Source organism: Arachis ipaensis, chromosome B06 (assembly GCF_000816755.2).
Source record: "Arachis ipaensis cultivar K30076 chromosome B06, Araip1.1, whole genome shotgun sequence".
Taxonomy (NCBI): domain Eukaryota; kingdom Viridiplantae; phylum Streptophyta; class Magnoliopsida; order Fabales; family Fabaceae; genus Arachis; species Arachis ipaensis.
The window spans coordinates 81,900,901-81,919,981 of record NC_029790.2 but is presented as its reverse complement, the minus strand read 5'-3'; the positions used below and the strand labels follow the sequence as shown (position 1 = coordinate 81,919,981).

The 19,081-nt window shown below is 33.4% G+C and overlaps 1 protein-coding gene across 3 annotated transcripts; it reads left to right on the top strand.

Annotated features, from left to right (window-relative positions):
• LOC107648824 (BTB/POZ domain-containing protein FBL11) lies at positions 6,276-16,726 on the top strand. 3 transcript variants are annotated; one of them, XM_016352638.2, is made up of 19 exons: positions 6,281-6,596; positions 6,698-6,748; positions 6,832-6,952; positions 7,181-7,322; positions 7,436-7,485; positions 8,334-8,422; positions 8,517-8,622; positions 9,461-9,497; positions 9,610-9,761; positions 10,432-10,990; positions 11,097-11,378; positions 12,177-12,322; positions 12,849-13,196; positions 13,624-13,867; positions 14,205-14,260; positions 15,057-15,137; positions 15,908-15,952; positions 16,059-16,127; positions 16,334-16,726. In XM_016352638.2, the coding sequence occupies exons 1-19, from the start codon at positions 6,412-6,414 to the stop codon at positions 16,499-16,501; spliced, it is 2,931 nt and encodes a 976-aa protein (XP_016208124.1). In that variant the 5' UTR covers positions 6,281-6,411; the 3' UTR covers positions 16,502-16,726. The 3 variants fall into 3 exon arrangements, with proteins under 3 accessions (XP_020960206.1, XP_016208123.1, XP_016208124.1); XM_021104547.1 differs by having other exon boundaries at positions 6,276-6,596; positions 11,097-11,366; positions 16,059-16,726; XM_016352637.2 differs by having other exon boundaries at positions 6,278-6,596; positions 16,059-16,726.

The window sequence follows — 19,081 nt, the reverse complement described above, 5'->3', positions numbered from 1 at the left end:
TTCAGATCAGATATATGACCTATTAAATATTTTATATGAATGATTAAGATTAAAGTAAAAAGCCATAAAATATTTTAAAGTGGTCGTCTATTTATCATATTTATAAATCCACTTTTTATTGGTAAAATAACATATCTTATATATATACCTGTACTAATTTTAATTTTAGTGGTATTCCTTAACTTGACAAGTGATTAGAGTTTTATTTAATTGTTTGTCACTAGTCAATAAATTATTACATACACGAAATGAGATTTAAATACCAAATATTTATTATGGGCAAAATGAACAATTAAACCAAATGGAAGATAAAATTATATGATTCTACCAAATTTAAAAACGTTACCTGAATCACCCAAAACCATCTTTTTATGTAATTCGAATGAATCTCATTCGAATTAGGAAAATCAAGTAATTCGAATTAGATCAATTCGAATTAGTAGTAATGTTTGTAATTCGAATTTGACCAATTCGAATTATGCATGCATATGGTCTTAAGGTAGTTCGAATAAGCTTAATTCGAATTATACATGCATGAGTGTTAAGGTAGTTCGAATCAGAGTGACATAATTTAAATAAATTTATTAAAAAAATTAATAATTTAAAAATTAAAAAATATATTTTATTTCATGCATTAAAAATAAAGCTAGCAAAATATTTAATTACGAGACTTCTTCAAAATATTTATGAGCTATCAATTTGAATTTCATACAATACTCTTCCGTCTATTCTTGATAGCTCATGAATATTTTGAAAAAGTCTCGTAATTAAATATTTTGTTAGTTTTTTTTAATGCATGGAATAAAATATTTTTTTGATTTTTAAATTATTAATTTTTTAATAAAAGAATAGCCATAAGAGTATTGCAAATTATATCACAAAACGTGTGTAGTTCGAATCAAGTGATTTGAATTACCTCTGTAATTCATACATGCATAATTCGAATTGGTCCAATTTAATTTGTGTTGATCACTTGTAATTCGAATTGTTACTCTTGGTTTTTTGAATTGGATTGCTTCGAATTACTCTTAGTTTGTGTAATTCGAATGAACCTCATTCAAACTACATGAACTTGTCCTTCTGGCAGATCTTTGTAACGTTTTTGAATTTGGTAGAGTTTGTAATATATGCCTCCGTTTAATTTATATCTCTGATTTACCATAATACCTCAAAAAAATTTCAACAACCTCCTCTCAAAACAAGATATAGAACTAATCTTTTAATATTTATTAAATTATTTTTAATTTTAAATAAAAATAATTACTTAAGCCTAATTTATAAATTTAACAATAAATATTTTTATATATTCCTAAAATAATTTTATTATAATAAATTTAATTATAAATTATTATTTTATTTTATAATTTTATTAAAATCTTCCTATTATCTTTATTTTTTTTCTTAACCATACATAAACCTAATTTCCAAATTAACCATACATAAACTTGAAGAAAAGAAAAGAAACAAGAGAAAAGGGAGCTCGAAGGGGGGAAACCAGAAGGGCGAAGAAACAGAGAAGAAGAGAGGGAAGAGATGGAAGGGACGGCGCCAGCAAGGGTTCCACCGTCGTCGCCGTCGCCGTAGAGTGGAGAGAGAGAGAGAGAGAGAGAGAGTCTGACGTGAGGGAGAAGAGAACGCGAGAACTAGGGAAGGAGGGAGGCTCTATTCCGTGCCGCCATGCCTTCACGCCGCCGAAGGAGGTCACGTCACCGTCAGATCTGAAGCCGAGGAGCCGAACGCCGTCGAAGCCGCACCGTCGCGTCACCGTGGCTGTGCCTCCGTCGAACCCGTCACACCGCCGCTGCCGTGATGTCATTGCTGTCGCGACGGAGAAGAGATGCGTGAGGAAGGAAGCTCGTAGGGGAGAAAAAAGATGCCGCCTGTGCTGCCAGCTCCGACGCGTCTGATCTCCACTGTCGCCGTCGAAGGTCTGTCGCCGAGGACGTGGAAAGGAGCCGCCGTTCATGCTTCTCGCCACCAAAAGAGGAGCTGCTGCCGCCGTCGATTGTCACTGGAGAACACACCGTACCGCCGTGCCTCTGGTTGCCGGAATCACGGACCGGAGAGAAGGGGGCTGCCTCTCCTGTTGCTGCTGCCTCGTTCTTTTATTGTAAGCCATCTCTGTTTTGAATTCCATTGAATTCATTTCTGTTTTTGATTCCATTGAGTTTGAATTCTCCATTTTGCTGCAACCATGGTCACTGTTGTTGGAGTTTAATTGATTTGGTTTCTGTTTTGATTTGAATTTTGATTTGGTATAATGCTGCCTGTTTTGGTCACTGCTTCTCTGAGTTTAAATGATGGGTTCTCTCAGTGATAATATTCTAGGTGATTGAGTGATGCAACTTTTATGTAAATTAAGATTTATGACACTCCCTGTAAACATAGAGATGGATTATCACACTTCACTACCCTAAAGATACTGTAAACATGGAGATGGATTATAACTGGTGACTATTTCCTTATGAGGAGTAGCATTTTAGAGTTATGCATGAGTTATAGAGTTCATGAGTACATGCAATCCATCTTTTTGATTTTGTAGCACTATGCTTTTGCTATATTTCAATGTCAGACTTAATTTGATACCCTGAATAAGCTGCTCTTACATTGTATTTTTATTGTTGCTATTTACTGTGCATTATTTCTACTATTATTTTTGCTTTGTATATGACTAATATATTATTAGAGTTTGGATTATGAGATGAGACGTGATTAACTGATTATGGTGTTGCGATTAGGGAGCGGAATAAAGTATGGGAATGTGGGATTTGCTAATCTTTTGCTGTTGCTTTTGTTCACTAAATTACTATTTGGAAATGCTGTTGCTTTTGTTCACTAAATTATTATTTGGGGGCGGCAGGCGGGGGTTGAAAAAGAGTGTTTGGTGAGCATGATGATGAAAATGGTTGTATGTGAGGACATGGCTTTTTGTTATTTTCATTAATAAGCACGATTAATTTACTTGAATTGATTAATTTGAGCTAGGCTTTCAAAACCGTTGTCTATGCCAGTAACTTTGGCAACGGTTTTTTTGTTACCGTTGCCTTAGGTAAAAAACCGTTGCCTTTGATCATTGACAACGGCCGCATATACCACAGGTCAAAAACCGTTGCCAAAGCGTTGCTTAAAGTTTTAGGAACGGTTTTTCAATCTACGGCAACGGTTTTTGACCGTTGTGAAAACCCTTATTTGTTGTATAATATTATTTTTGTGTTGATGTTTATTTGACCATTCTTTAATACCTACTACATGTTCCTTGTAATTATACTTATCTCTAGTTTAAATGCAAAGACTAAGATTGCAAGAAATGCAGGTCTTCGTAGATATGATAAGGCAAGCATTCAAAAATAAACTAATTCTTGCTGTAAAAGGCTTCTTGGATCGGATGTAAATTGATTTTCTAATCACTCAGCATTTTATTTGTTTATTTTTTGGGTATTTTTCAACAGCGCGTTATTATCCAACTATCCTTCTTATAGTAAAGCATGAAAATTGTGTTTTTTCTATATAGGAATTGAGCCTCCTAAAGAACCTGGAGGCGATATGAATTTTTCTCCAAAAGAAAGGATGTAGCAAGTCAATGCTTGATTGCACTCTGGCTAAAATGTCACAGAATATGACATCGCCTACTTCTGTATTTGGGTCTTCATCAATAGTTGTAACACTTTATCACATAAAACTTTACACTTAAGTCGTAAAACCGAGGTGGTGTAGTATTACGATCTCTAAAATAAAATATATATACGTATAATAGTCGAAAGAAGATAGTATAATAAGAGCCTTGAAGAATAGGTAAGTTAAAATCGTAAAATTAAAAGCGCAACACTCAAGATTAAAGATTACTTGCGTACGAAAAAAGCTAGAATTCATAAACATATATAAATAGAAAGTAAGAATAGAGGGCCAAGAGTACAAAAATAACAAGTTTCTAACCCAACCTGCGAAACTAAGGTTGGCCGGAAAATATTTACATATATATATATATATATAACCCACAATCCCAAAATACATACATGAAGTTGTAGTTCTCCATATACCTCTAAGAGGTACAAAAGTAAAACAAGTATACACATGAGGAGACTCTATACATATATAACAAAAGATCAAAAGTAAAGTCCCAAAATATCCACTTCGCTGCAGAATTTCAGACGCCTAGTGATGTGCCTCTTGACCTGCATCTGAAAAACAACAATATTGTATAGGATGAGAACCGGGAGTTCTCAATATTGTAAAGGTGTCAAGTACATAAGATATAAGGTCTTGGGAATGCTAAAGGCAATTCTAGAACTCCGACATTCACATTATAAAACTTAAAAAACTAAATTAGAAACCATAAGGTAAGGTGGTTTTTTATTCACATTATAAAACTTAAAAAACTAAATTAGAAACCATAAGGTAAGGTGGTTTTTTAAGGATTCCTAACTTAACCAAGTCTTAAGCCTAATTAAATTCCTAACTTTTTTGCCTTTCTTCCGTTCCTTTAACTCCGATGACTTTACATAGACAAACAAACAGGCAATGGCAAACACAGGAAGAATACAAGTAATACAAATAGCAAGTATAACAATTTGCATGTTAAAATCACTTAGGCAATCCCAATTAATGTACAAGCAAGCAATTCAAACAATATGTATTGATGTATGCCTGTCTTATAGCTGTTGATATCAACTGTCGGTTACATAGCCAACCCGACATGTCCTAGTAGCTAACCGTGAACAGTCCCTCTGTACGTGCATCCCCAAACTCAAAAATAAACTATGGGACGGAATCCAAGCTGACATGAAGGAGATAACACTTCAAGCTCAACAATGTCCATGGGAAAAATCCCAAGCTGACATGGGGGAAACAACACCCCAAATTCAAAAATTAACCATGGGAAGACTCCCAAGCTGACATGGGGGAGACAACACTCCAAACTCAATAATATTTATATATGCATGCCCATGGGAGAACACAGGGAGTTAAAGTGCCCGGTCACATCTTACGTACAGGGGGTCAACAAATGTCTTAATAATAATCAATTATATCTCATAAATATCATTTTCATTCTCAACAATAATTCATAGCTCATCTCATTATTTTCAATTAATTAACATCATCAATTATCTCATACATCATTCTCAATATGACATTACTCCCTTAATTGCCTCATATACCACTTTCATCATCTTTGTCAAATCAAGTACCATCATCTCCAACCACATACTACCTTTTAAAAATCTTTCTTCATCTCTAAGTTACCACCATTTCCTAACTTCGTCCTATTACTAGGCTTACTAACAAGATCTAGGGTCAAAGGAACGAAAACAGAGGTTTAGATGTTTGAAATTAAGCTTTAAAACCCAAAACTCATGTTTGCTGAAACAAGGGTCATGCGTACGCGTGGGAGTGCAGTTTAGCCCATCTCGCGTACGCATAGCCTTGTCCGCGTACGCATGTACGCTGGACAGAAACGACCCTTCGCGAATGAGGGGTATTCGTACGCATACACTGCAGTTTGATCAGAAATGGCTAAGTCTGCATAATTTCAGTTTTACATATCGAACTTCCGACGCACATAACTTTCTCGTTTCAAAACATTTTTCATCCGTTTTTCGAACGGAGTAAACTTCACAGACCCAGTTTTCATATGAAATAAGTTTGAAATAATTTGGGAATCCGGAAGCTGAGTTATGATTCGCCGAAGTTTGGCCAAAATTTAGTCTTACATAAAAATCCTCAGACCTTTGTTTTCATCAAAAATCAAACTCAATCAACATTTTATGCTTACAAACCACCCACCAACACACCATATCACATCCACACAGCCTCCACATCATACCATAATCAACCATACCTCAATTTTACATAATTCTCATACATGGACTTCACAATTTTACTAACAAATCATCAACAATCCATCATCTATTCATATTCATCATTATCAACATATCAAGCATCATTAATCCATCATTTATCACTCTACTCTCATCATGAACAATAATCATCAACAAATACTCAATCCATATCAACAATCATCATCAAAGGTATTAGAAAATTATCATACTCATGCATTCACACCTATTCTATAGTCATATAACCTAAATTTTCACAAGATATTATATATTAAGTACGAGAAACCTAAACCATATCTTGACCGATTTCCTCGTATAACCCAAGGTAACACAATTAGACAAAGTATGAGAAAATTATGCCATTTGAACTATAACTCAATAGCTAATTCTAACTCTAATTTGAACTAAGAAAATATCATCAATGAATAANAGAAAGTTCTTTCAAATAAAAAAAAAAAAAGAAATTAGCTAGAAACTAGAAAGTGAAGCAGGGCGGTGAAGTCATTCCCCATCGTCGTTTTAGGCGACAGTTTCCGTGAGAGAGTGACGTTGTGATCGGATTCACGATTCTGAGTCCATGGAGGCAAGCTCAGTCGTAGAAGACGATGAACGTGTTATCCTTGTTTGCACAGACCCCGATTCTCTCGAACCTCAAACTCCAGACCAAGAACACCTTCTCCTCACCGCCACAGATATCCTCACCTGGGACTTGCCTAACATCCTCACTTTCAACACCCTCAAAGTTCAAGCACATCGCTCCAGGTTCGTTCATTCACTCACTCTATTTGTTTTTTTTTTCTCCGAAAAATGAACTGTATTGACCCAAATTGCACTGGAATCCTTTTTAATTATGTGCTCCACAGGCTCATTGAGCAATCCTCGTATTTCCGTGGTCTACTCGGCCGGAGTTTCAGGTATAAAAGATTTTCTTTTGAAGTTTTTTTTTTTTTTGGCTTAACATTTAACATGCTTCATTAATTTTTTTTTTTTTTAATAGTGAATCGTGCTTGAGCTTAATCACTGTTAAATGGGATATCGGTGTATTTATCCAGATTCTGAAGCATATCTATGATTGTTCATTGGATGTTACTTCTGAGAATTTCCTCCCCCTTTATGAGGTACCATTGATTTTTGGATATATTTATGCATGCATCAAAATTTTGTTTTTAATTTTTTGGTTATAGTGCAAGAGTAGCTGTGATATTGTTCAGGCAATTCATACATGCCTTTCAATGTGATGTTTCCGATTCTTTATTTTGTTTGAGGAGTTTCAATTTTTTTACTAGACTTCATTCTTCACTGTCTAATGGCTAATATTATTGGTGAATTGTTCTTGTATGTAACAGGGTGCGTTCTATTTTGGAGTGGAAACACTGATATTGAAGTGTGAGTCTTGGTTTTCTGAGGTATCCTCACCTGAAGGCTTTCAGTCAGCGCAATTGCCAATGGAGGACATGATCCAAATTTGGAAGTTTGGCTTAGAGCATGGTAAAACACCATTATTTTTCAACCTCACAATTGTCTTCATTCACTTTGGTGTTTTGGTTTTTATATGACAATTTCATTCTAACAAACTTTTTTTTATGTGTTGTTTTTTGCAGCTAGTGACTTTATTGTGAACTTGTGTGTGGGCTGCCTGGCAAGAAATTTTGTATGTACTCAACTTCTAGACACTAAGGCTTGAACAACAAACAGTAAAGTTGTGTATCTTAATTATAAATCTTTTCCTGGTCATGATGTTGTCCACTTGTTAATTAATGACAATACATTGTTATACATCCCCTCAAAAATAAATAAATAAATAAATAAATAAATAAATAAATAAATAAATTTCATAATGTTATTTTACATATGCACTGATTGGGCTCTAGTTATTGTTGAAATGCATCCCCATGTATTATTAGATTGGCATCTCTTTGGTGGGAATTTCTTTAGACTTGTTTTTCAGGATGTCCGGATTACTAAATCATGATATCAGAAGGAAATATACTAAGTGCTGGCACATATACCCTTTAATTATGAACAATTCCTTTAATTCATGCTTTGGGCTGTCTTTTTCATTCCCCTTCCCCCTTTTGTGTATACTCAGGCCATGTTGCATGAAGTGACATCTGCATTTCTATCCCCATCATGGAGCCATTAGCCATATCTTGTATTTGGAACTTAAGAGTTCAGATGGGGAAGTGTGGTTATTAAAAGTAGAGTTATTTGTTAAAGATCTGATAGTGATATTATTTGAAGGATAAAAGAGATACTGGAACAGAAAAGGCAATTACCATTCTCCTGTTAAGATTTTTATATTTCAATGAAGGAGCTGCTTTAGTAAATTCCCTTAAATTATTTTGTTTCGTAAACAAGATATTAAGTTCAGTTATATGAAATTCACAAACCCTTGATCTCTGAGAATCTTTTTATCTTTTATGAAATGCTGAAGTGTATTCTTCGAGTTAGTTAACTCTGGCATGGACTATACCTTTTCTTTAATTTATTGTCTTGTAGATGTGGGCAAAGCACAACATGTTTTTCAAGAGAATCCCGCATGAACTGCTGTTGTCTTCAGTTAAGCATCCACACTTGACTGTTGACAGGTTGATTTAGTATTTTATGAAAAGGTTTCTTTAAATCCTGTGCTATATTTTTATTATATAAATCCAAAAATATAATGCTATAGAAACTTGACAGTGAAACACATCTTTCTGATGCACTTCTTCTCTGGCTTGAAAGTAACATGGAAAATTTGGAGTGCCAGAGCAAGGATGAAGACAACTGCTATGAAATTTTAAAACAGGTATGTTTTCTGTTTCGTTTTTTATAGTTAGTTCTTTGATCTATTTGTTAATCGTTAATTTGAGTCTTAGGAGAAGAAGGCAGCCACGAAGGTCATAACAAATTCATTTTCTCCCCATCTGCTAAAGCACAGTCCTTCACCATATTATTGAAATATCAGTGAGATGTTATTTATGGGCAAGGTAACCTTTTGAAATTCTAGAGATGACTGGAAAAGATGGGAAGGAGAAAAACTGTATTCCAAAATCTGAATAATTGTGGATGCTTTGATGTCATGATAAAAAAAAAAAAAAGTAAATTCCTATTTATACTGATAATCTGGGTCAAATACTAGTGTAGTACAACTAGTACAACTATACAAGCTTAGCCCATTAACACTATTAATATTAAATACTAGTAATTTGCCTGTTAATCCTCTTTCTATTTATGTTTTGGTTTAAAAATAATTAATGTGCAATAATAATCAATGTGAGATTAGTCAAAATAGTAAGTTCTTTAGTCTCATTATTGGGTGTATGTATACACTCTTGTACAATGACTATATATCAAAATTAAAGTATTAAGATTATCATAGCAAACATCTTGGAAGATTGTGCTGATTTTTCAGTAACGTGCAAGTAATTTCTTTCATTGGTAATTCCACATTTAATTGAACATTAACCAAAATCGTATAAATGTAATTGCATTATTTTAAGTATGTTGGGAAATAATCATAAATCAATCAAGCTTCTAATATTTTCTTAATATTTTCACATTTCTATACATAATAAGTTTGCTATGTGTTTGTGTTGGTGTACTTGAATGTCCATAACACCATGGTCTTTTATTTTTCTTTACAGATTCGTCTGGACCTTTTGGCTTTGTGGTTTGCTGCAGGTATACCAATTATCTTGAGCTTTTTCTTGATCCCTCAAGCACTGAAATGTCTATTTTTTCTTGGAAGAAATTCCTAGATTTTGTAAGGTAATTTTTGTATTTGTTTTAACAGGAAAAAGAAACTCTTCTCATTTTAGGCAGCTAGCTGAGGAAAGCATTGCTTCAATTTTCAGACTTTTGACTATTCCACTTATGGGTTCACAAGATATTTTTGGTTATAGTGACTTGCAACATCTCAAAATTCGGCTCACAGAGTATTCAAAGGTGAATTTAATAATTGAAAGCCATTTAATGATTTTGGCCTTGTTTATTTCGTTGTGGTCAATTTGTTTGAGCTAGGGAGCCCTTTAATGCTTGGCATTACAATATTTCTTAATTCTTATGTAAAGGAAGGAAAATAAGCTTGATTTATTTAGTTTTAAAGATTTCCACTACATTTTTCTTATTGAATGATATAAAATCGTATTGGAAAAAGAACTGGAAATATCCCTTCATACTCTATAGTGCAGAGTAGATATGCTTAGGATAATATTTATTTATTTTGTTGAGGAGGACAAAAATATAATAGAAACATAGCATAGTCCCTCTTTAACCAGGTAAATATTGCATTGGTATAAGTTATATTTTGTTCATTTGTTGTTATATAATGAAAAGAGATCCATAAGGTATTCTGATGATAAGGTCCTTATGGTTTCTGACTTCTTATCTTCCATGCCTTGTGCAATTAGAATTTTAGTGAATATATATATATATTTTTAAATTTTTTTGAACCTGGAAGTTGGTTACCTATAGTATTTGGCTCCATATACTATTCAGGAACATGATCTCATATGAATGTCTAAGATAACTGTCTTTAAGTCGTATGCAAGGAGTCTGTGATGAGCTATTAGGTATTGTGTTATGGTTTTGTGATGTAAAGTTTCATTGCATGCAGAAAGTAGACCTTTCCAATTGTCCGCAAATAACACCTGCAATCCTGCTTCTATCACTTCTCCCTTCATCGTATATAATGGATCCTGCTAAAAAGAAGATTATAGAAAAGTTCTTTATCAACTCTGGAGGTCCTTCAAAAGATAGACATGTATTTCCTCAAAGACTCTTGCAAACCACTACCTTTGAGGTAGTTCAGGAGGTGGATATCTCAAAGTGCTGGAGATTGCTTATTGAACATGCTGTTGATTACTTCTGCAAGTCATTTCCTTGTTTAAGAATATTGAAAGCAGCTTATCTATTGAACATCGGGACAATCAGTTTCTTACAGTTGTTGGAGAAGTTCCCTTTGGTCTGTGAAATTGATTTGACTGTTGATAGTACCCCAGTAATACCAGCATTATTTACCATTTTATCCTCCAATCCTGCTTTAATACCACCTGTACCACAGAAGACCTCTATTATTAACCACAAGGCAGTGGAAATCATGCCATTTTATAAATTTGGACCTCCACTTTCTAATGTTACAAGACTCACATTGGAAGGAAGAACTGATGTCTGTGGTAGGATGCTTTTCTGGTCATTAGCATTCATGTTTGACCTAAATATTCTGTTTCATCTTTTTTGTTCTGCTATCAGCCACTCAATTTTCTTAATTGTCCATGACAGATTCGGTTCTCCTCTATATCTCCAGATTCTGTGTTTCATTGTGTCACCTGAATATTAAAGGATGTATTTCTGTCACCGATGTTGGCATATCAGATCTCATATGCAGGTGTAGAAAACTTAATTCAATTGTGGTTTGTGATACATCATTTGGGATAAATTCAGTTCAAGCTCTTTCCTCGGCTATTTCTGATGGTGGCAATACTTCCTCTGTGCATTCTAGAGAGAAACATTTGAATTCTGTAGCATCTAATCTTCAAGAACTGCATATGGGTGGGTGCAAGGGTAAGCTATATTTCTGAGTTCATTAGTACCAAAATTAATATGTGAATCGTTAACTTGTATATATTTTCAATTGCATTTTTGACCCCATGTTCTGGTTGGTATTGTTGCATATGTTTTTAACATTCAGCAATCATTAATGAATCACATAATATATTTTACCTCGTATATACCATGCTAAGATGGCTTAAATAAAAGAGTAACAAATATATATGGTTCGGGTTATGTTGTATTGTGTAGTTTGAGTGCAATTCTATATTTAACTGCTGCATACGTTTGTTTTGATATGATGCACACTTGAGCCAAACAGTAATATTTATTACTATTGTTTTGAATCACCCTTGTGATCTCTCGATGAAAAAGTAAATGGTTTCCTCATCCTTATCTTTTTTTATATGAAAAAAAGGTTTTAGTCCCATGCTTTTCCCTCAAGTTGGGGTGAAAGGAGTCACTGAATTGCTTGCCAGACCAAGTAGTATTTGAACATAACAAGTTAACAATACATAATCCTTATGGTTGACCACAGCTAGTCGATTACAAATGTTTAGGTACTGATCTTCTGTGTATGTTTAAGGAAAAGTAATCCTCAGCTTGTAGGATTTATATACACTAACTAAACTAATCATTCTTCATAATTACAATGTCTAATAAAGAAGAAACTAATTATCCCTAATTGATCCTAATTGATACATAAAGGAACTTTTCTATAATATTCAAAAACAAACTACAGCTTGTTTGAGAGGGATTTTTACAATTTTGATGAACTTTACTTCTTTGTATGATAAATTAGTTGTTTTGCAGGTGTTTCTGATTCATCTTTACTTGAGCTTATGTCTCAGACACAGCTTTTGAAGAGTTTATGCCTGAGAGGGACTGATCTGGTTGACCAGGCGCTTTATAATTTCCTAGGTTCTTCCTTGGAGATGCTTGATGTTTCAAATACCAAGGTTCGTTTGCAACTTTATCAAAAGATTGTGTGTCATGTGTCTTGAGAGTGACACAAAATATAAGTTGATTGTTATTTTGTCAGAGTTTATGTTACTTGAAGTTCAAGGAATTGTGGTTTAAGAATTACACAGCTTGTTTCCGCAGCAAATACCTACGTAATGATGTATATGCCACCTTCGATGCATGAATATGACCAACAAAATAAACAAGCTTTACTAATTCGTAATTGGGACTTTTTAGATTCATTAATTAGTTGCATTCAAAATAAAAATGATTGCTTTGGTTATAAAGTTGGGCAATATGTTTTTTGCTCAATGTCATTGCCTCTAGTACAAATGCTTCTTTTGTGCATATAATTGTGCAGGAATATACCATATCATTCATAGTTCCCAATAGGTTAAGATTGTTTTGCAGAGCATTTTCACTATGTGTGACAGCATGGAGAACACATACCGAGTATATTGATTCCTTACTATCAATGCTTTATCTAATTGGTTTATTCTCTTTTTCTTTGTAAAATTGCAGATTTCTGGAGCTGCGTTAGCTCATGTCGTTCATAGAAATCTGAGTTTGAAATGTCTGAAAGCAAAAGATTGTAGAAATCTGTTTCCAGATAACAGTTGTATTGAAAAAAGAGAATGCTGCTTTTTCTCTTTGCATGAAGAACTACATGCTGAGTTCAGAAAAACATATAGCTTGGAAGAAATTGAATTTGGATGGGGTTTTTCTACCTCATCTTTGAGTGATATGGAACCTATAATGATGTCATTAAAGACCATCCATATAGGTTTAGGTGGTATGTTAGGTGAAGATGCACTGAGAAAATTACCTTCAACCTGTCCTTTGCTGGAAAAAATAATTCTTCATTTTCAGGTAATAATTATGCTTCCTGTGGATTTGAGGTTCCTTCTCTCTTCTAAAGAGAACATAAAATTCATTCCTGTTGTTCATAGTATGGAAAAACAATGGAGAAATTTTATCCCTCCAATTAATTTAATGATATTTGCTATTCATCATATGCAATCCATGAACTTTTTATTGTTACAACCTCCATAAATCCTTCAAGCAGACGAGTCAAACCTTATACTTTGAATTAATCTCATCAATCATTGCCGAAGTGTCATTTCTAATTCCTGGGGCATATATATGTATATAAGATGCATTGTGTTTCTTGTTCTAGCTATCCCTTTATCATCTGTTGGCGTTGCTTTGTTCTTGGTTGCTTATGTTTTCCATTTCTTGGATGCTGTGGTCATTTGTAAAATTTAGAATGTTGCTTTCTTTGTTTCGGTTTTTCAAGGTAATATCAGATGCTACTTTGACAAATATGGTTTCATCCTTGATAAACTTGCAAGAATTATCTCTGTGCTATTGTTTTGGTGATATATCCATGTCAAGCTTCAAATTCTCCATGCAAAGTCTAACGAAGTTGAGGCTTGAAAGAGTAACCCCTTGGATGACAAATGCTGATCTGCTTATTTTAAGTCAGAGCTGCAAAAATTTGGTTGAGCTTTCATTGCTAGGATGTCCTAGTCTTAACTCAGGTTAGAATTCTTGGGTGCAGAGATGAATAACTGCCATTAACTTAATTCAATAGATGTAGTTCTTTAACATATGCCTCTGACTTGATCAAGTTGTATATAATAAAGATATAATATAAATAAGCTTTAAGCAGATAATTCGTGTCCTTTTGTTTGTTAAGACAAAATAATGATTGCAGCCAAGATCGATTGTGCAGGAAAACTGAAATGGGAAACAACTGTAATACTGTGGGTTTTCAATATTGGGGGTAGACGTATGACACAGTGATTAACCATTGTTATTTTAATCAACTGGTAATTATTAAAATTTTTGTCAACATTGTTGCTTCTTTACTTGCAGATTCTCAAGAGATAATTTCACATGGCTGGCCAGGCTTGATCTCTATCCATTTAGAGGTTTGCTGATTTTTATTTATCTCCATTTTTTTTCAATTTAGGATCAATCAGAATTACCTTACCTTTTAGGTTATTGTAAGTGATATATAATCTTTTGGTCTAAACTGTTTCATACTATCCTTTTGGTCTGTATATGTATTTTTAATTGAACATTTGAAATAGACCGAGACCTGTGTATTATGCAGACTATATATATATATATATATAATACTTGAAACATTAATGTAAAACCTACTTTGGTTAAATTATTTGCACATTGTGTTTATTTAGAACTATTTATGTCGAGACTTCTACATGGCAATATTTTAGTTGTGTTAGCTTAACATATAATATCTTTAACGTTATTGCACTTTTTATCATTAAAATCCACCTTAGATAGTAAAAGAATAGCTGTCATGAGCTATCATCTATTTAACTATTTGTCTTGAGCATTAGTTTCATGGCCAAGTATAATTAGACATAACAACTAATTATATGCATTTGTAAATTAAAGGTAGCCACTTATCTTGTTGTTTCAAAACCTGAACTTTTTATGTAACTTCTATTTGGGCGAATTTATAGTAATTATCCTTTAAATTGGATTTTAATACTTGGTAATTTTTATTTCATAGCCTGAAATCTAAGCACCTTAAAACAGATCAGGAAAGAAAAAGAAAGATAATGTTGGTGATACTATGTAAAGTAGAAGTGGATGAAGGAGAATGTGCCAACTTCACTACTATACGTCAGTCACTCAATATACACTATTTTGGTTTCTGTTTTAATATACTATAAATAGATGTATACCTTTTTACAGGAATGTGGAGAAGTAACATCAAATGGGGTCTCTGCTTTTTTTAACTGCAAAGCTCTTGAAGATCTCCTGTTGCGTCATAATGTGAGCTTTCTTAGAGCTTTTTGTTTTTTCCAGCTAAAAATTCGGTGCATATTTCATTTACACTTAAATTTATTAATGCTGGTTGAATGATAGATGATAGGTGATTTGTTCACAATTTCCAGTTAGAATTCAGTTCAATTGCTTCCATCTTATTGATTTATTGTCCGGCATATATTTTATAATCATCATTTAGGTTAATGTAGCATCTTCTTTTGTGACTAAATTTAAGATCAGTACGACACAATTATTATTCATGATGATTATTCTTGCAAAAGAAAGTGTAAAAATGAAGGTTATTAGATATGGTGATTACACCACTTGATTACACATCAATGTTCATGGACTGTATTTCTACTTTGAAAAGTTCAACCAAGTAAAATGTAGGATAAAAACAAGAAAAAGAAGAATCAAAATTGCAATCTCGCTAAGCCTTCTTCCAATCTATATGCTCAAAGTAATCTATTGCTACTTGGCTTTTGCCACTCAATCCCTGTGATTATGTGGGAACTTCCTTCCTAAACATGGATTGCTTACAATTACAATGAACAAATAGCTGTCATTTTTCATGCTTTGAGGAATTTGATTTTCCTGGTTTTACTTCTCCATCTTTGACAATAGATTATCCCTGAAGCTTTGTCATCCAAAATGAATTTATTTTACCCATTACCATTCTGGAAAATGAAGTTAGCATGTGTGCTCTGGCACCCTCTGAATTTCTGAATCATGTATTAAAAATTGTCATTGATTATGATTTGACTATTCATATGCAGGGTCCTGGGCTACAGAGAAACTTCATTTTGAAAGCTGCTTCGGAGGTTGCACTTTTTTTTGTTATCATTGCTCTGTTTATTTTTTTTCTCCCCTTTTAGATGTAAGGTTAAAAAAAATTATCTGCACTGAATCTTCTATCGTAAGTGACAGATGCCATTGCTTCGAAAATTGTCACTGGATGTATGTGATGCGAGTGAAGGTGATTTTGACATTCCTGATGTAAGTCACTCCAGCACCGTCGTTTCTAGTAGTTATTTGTTATTCAAGTTCTTGAGCTATCATCCCAATCTGGGTAGATACTTGAAATCACTGTATGTTAATGCTGAAAGATACCTAGTGAACTCTGTTGTGGTTTGTATGTTTAACTATGTATTCACATGCTCTAAAGCCCCCTCCCCCCCTCTCTTCCTCTATCTTGGCTTCAGTATGCAAACAGATACTCGTTGAGTACGGTAAAGATAGCAAGGTGCAAATCTCAAAGATGCGCATTTAATCTCCCAGCCCCTCCAAGAAGATCTGTTCATGTGGAAAGTCTGGTGCTTGTGTGGAACAGCAGAGATCTCACCAGAACCGTGGTGAAGGAACGGCTTTAGCAGATTCTCGTCTGAGCAATTGGGGGTACATCACCTCTCTCCAAAGATGAAGGGTTAGTTTTACTACTAGTGTTTGGTTTTAGGAAGTCAAATTCTTATAAGTTTAATATGAAGATTCTTGCTTCTGCTAAAAGTTACAACTGAATAAGTTGTATAATTGTCTCCTACATTCTCTTCTATTCTTAATCTCTTCTAATAAAACTATGCTCTGTTTCATCATGAATTCATTAGTCCGGTTTATATTGCCCACACTTGTTTTATTCTCTCAAGTAATTCATCATCTTGTTTCTGCGTTGTATTTACATATTAGTTCGCGACCTGGTAGAGCATAATGTATGTTCTCCACATTGTATCAAACGCTATTTTCATGTGCAACATGTTAACAACGAATCAAACTTTGTTCAAAACTAGGGTGACATCCACGCGTTGTGCAGGGTGATAAATTAACGATGGTATATAGTATATTTTAATAAGTATTATATTGTTTAAAAATTAATTAAAATATATACAAACTAATATTAAATTTGATGTGTTTTTTATTTAAAATATTGTATAATATAGAAGTTTTTGATATTGCAATTGTACAAAGCTACATCTTCATTTGTTTTTATATTTGCATTTGTTTTAATTGACGAATTTAGTCTTCTTATAGAGTGTATGTCTTTCTTTATTATTTTCGGTGGTTGTTTCTTTCTTCTTCCTATTATATGGTTTTGTAAAGACATTTTTTGAACGGTTGACTTGTACGTATTTTTTATTATCTTTTTTTTTTTAATTTTTGTATGTATGTTCTTTATCTGAAAATGTGCTTTGAATTTGTTTATTTTTCTTTCTGCTTAATCTCTTGATTGATCTGTCATCTAAGTCTGATGATATTGGTGTTGGTGAAATTGGTTCTTATAATCAATGAAGAATATAAATGGTGTTTTGAATAATTGAAATTTTTATAGTATTGCATGTTCTATATGTTGCAATAAAAGTTGAGTTTCAGTATTTTTTTGTTGGGACAAATGTTTTGGTAATGGTATTATTGAGAGCATTCTTTAAAGTTAAAATTATTTATTTTGATTTTAAATATAAGTGTGAGGTTGTATAAATTTTTCAATTAGGATAATGTTTCAGTATCATTGCTGTCTTGGAGTGTCATTAGATTTAAAATAGTTGTACTCAATAATTTTTTTGCTTCTCTATCAAATAGTACAAAAGTTGTAGCACTTTGATTCGAAACCTTTTAGTTTTGAATTATAATAATTATTGAGTTAGTAATTTATAATTTGATAAAATTTTTTATCATAAATATAATTTGATGGAATTTTTTATAATTTTATGTTTTAGCATAAAATTTTTTTTCGTATTTTTTGCGCCATCCACGTGTGCGCGTCGCCTCTAGTTCTCCAAAGCTTCATTCTTCATGTCCTTTTCACTTGTGCATGTTTTCTTTTCATCTTCTAGACCATTCTTGCTTTATAGATTCTGAATCCATTTAACAAACACATCACGGCCTCGAATGGTAATGGAAGAGGATTAAAATATAGCATTTTTAGGGTTAAAGAAGCATGTTTTGAACCATGAAGCAAAATTAGGAAGGAAACACAGTCATGCAATTTATATGAATAAGTGTGGAAAATATTGATAAAACTCCCTAAATTTTACACAAGATAAACTATAAAATTGGGGTTTATTAAACCTCCCCACACTTAAACCAAGCATGTCCTCATGTTAAAAATTAAAAGACCAAAGAATATAGGAAAATGGGATTTATGAAATGCAATTTACCTACATGGATGTAGTAATGCAAATGCTTCTATCTACTTGGTCAAAAGTGAATCAATCTTCCAAGAGTACATACATGAATGAGTAGGGCTAAGGTGATATGACCATTCAGAAATTCTACCAATTCAACTATCATAATGGAGCGTAAACAACTTGTAAGAAGAAAGCTTGTGAAAGCAGGGGACAAGGAGTTGAATATCGAACCCTCACCAGAAGTGTATCCGCTGTAGTCGCTCAAGTGTATAGGGTTGATCACTCAATTCTCCTCTAATCATGCTTTCCAAGATTTGTTTTTCATCTAACAATCGACAGTTATTCGGTGCATGCATACATTCATCATGAGGGCTTATCTTTAAGTTGTAATGGGGTTAGGGTAAGGGTAAAGATGCATATATGGCCAAGTGAGCTTGAAATTTGAATCCTTGATTAACCTAAGCTCTCACCTAACACACGCAACAACCTATACAATTCTAATACACAACCTAACTACCCATTCATTCACTTTTCACACACTCATGCATTCTCTTTTAATCTACAACCCATATGCATTGGTTATTATTGGCTTCGCCTTAAGGCATTTTGTCCCCTTTTTATTGCTTTCTTTTTCTATATATTTTTGTTTCTTTTATTTTTGGGTTAAGTACTGTTTCGTCCCTAAGGTCTGGGGTGAAAATCAAATTCGTCCCCGACCTTTTTTTGTTATTAAAATATTCTTAACGTTACAAAACATTATAAAATCGTCCTTTTGTAAGAGGGAGGTGACGACGGGGAAGAATGCAGTCACGTCGTGTCGTGACTGTAGAGAAA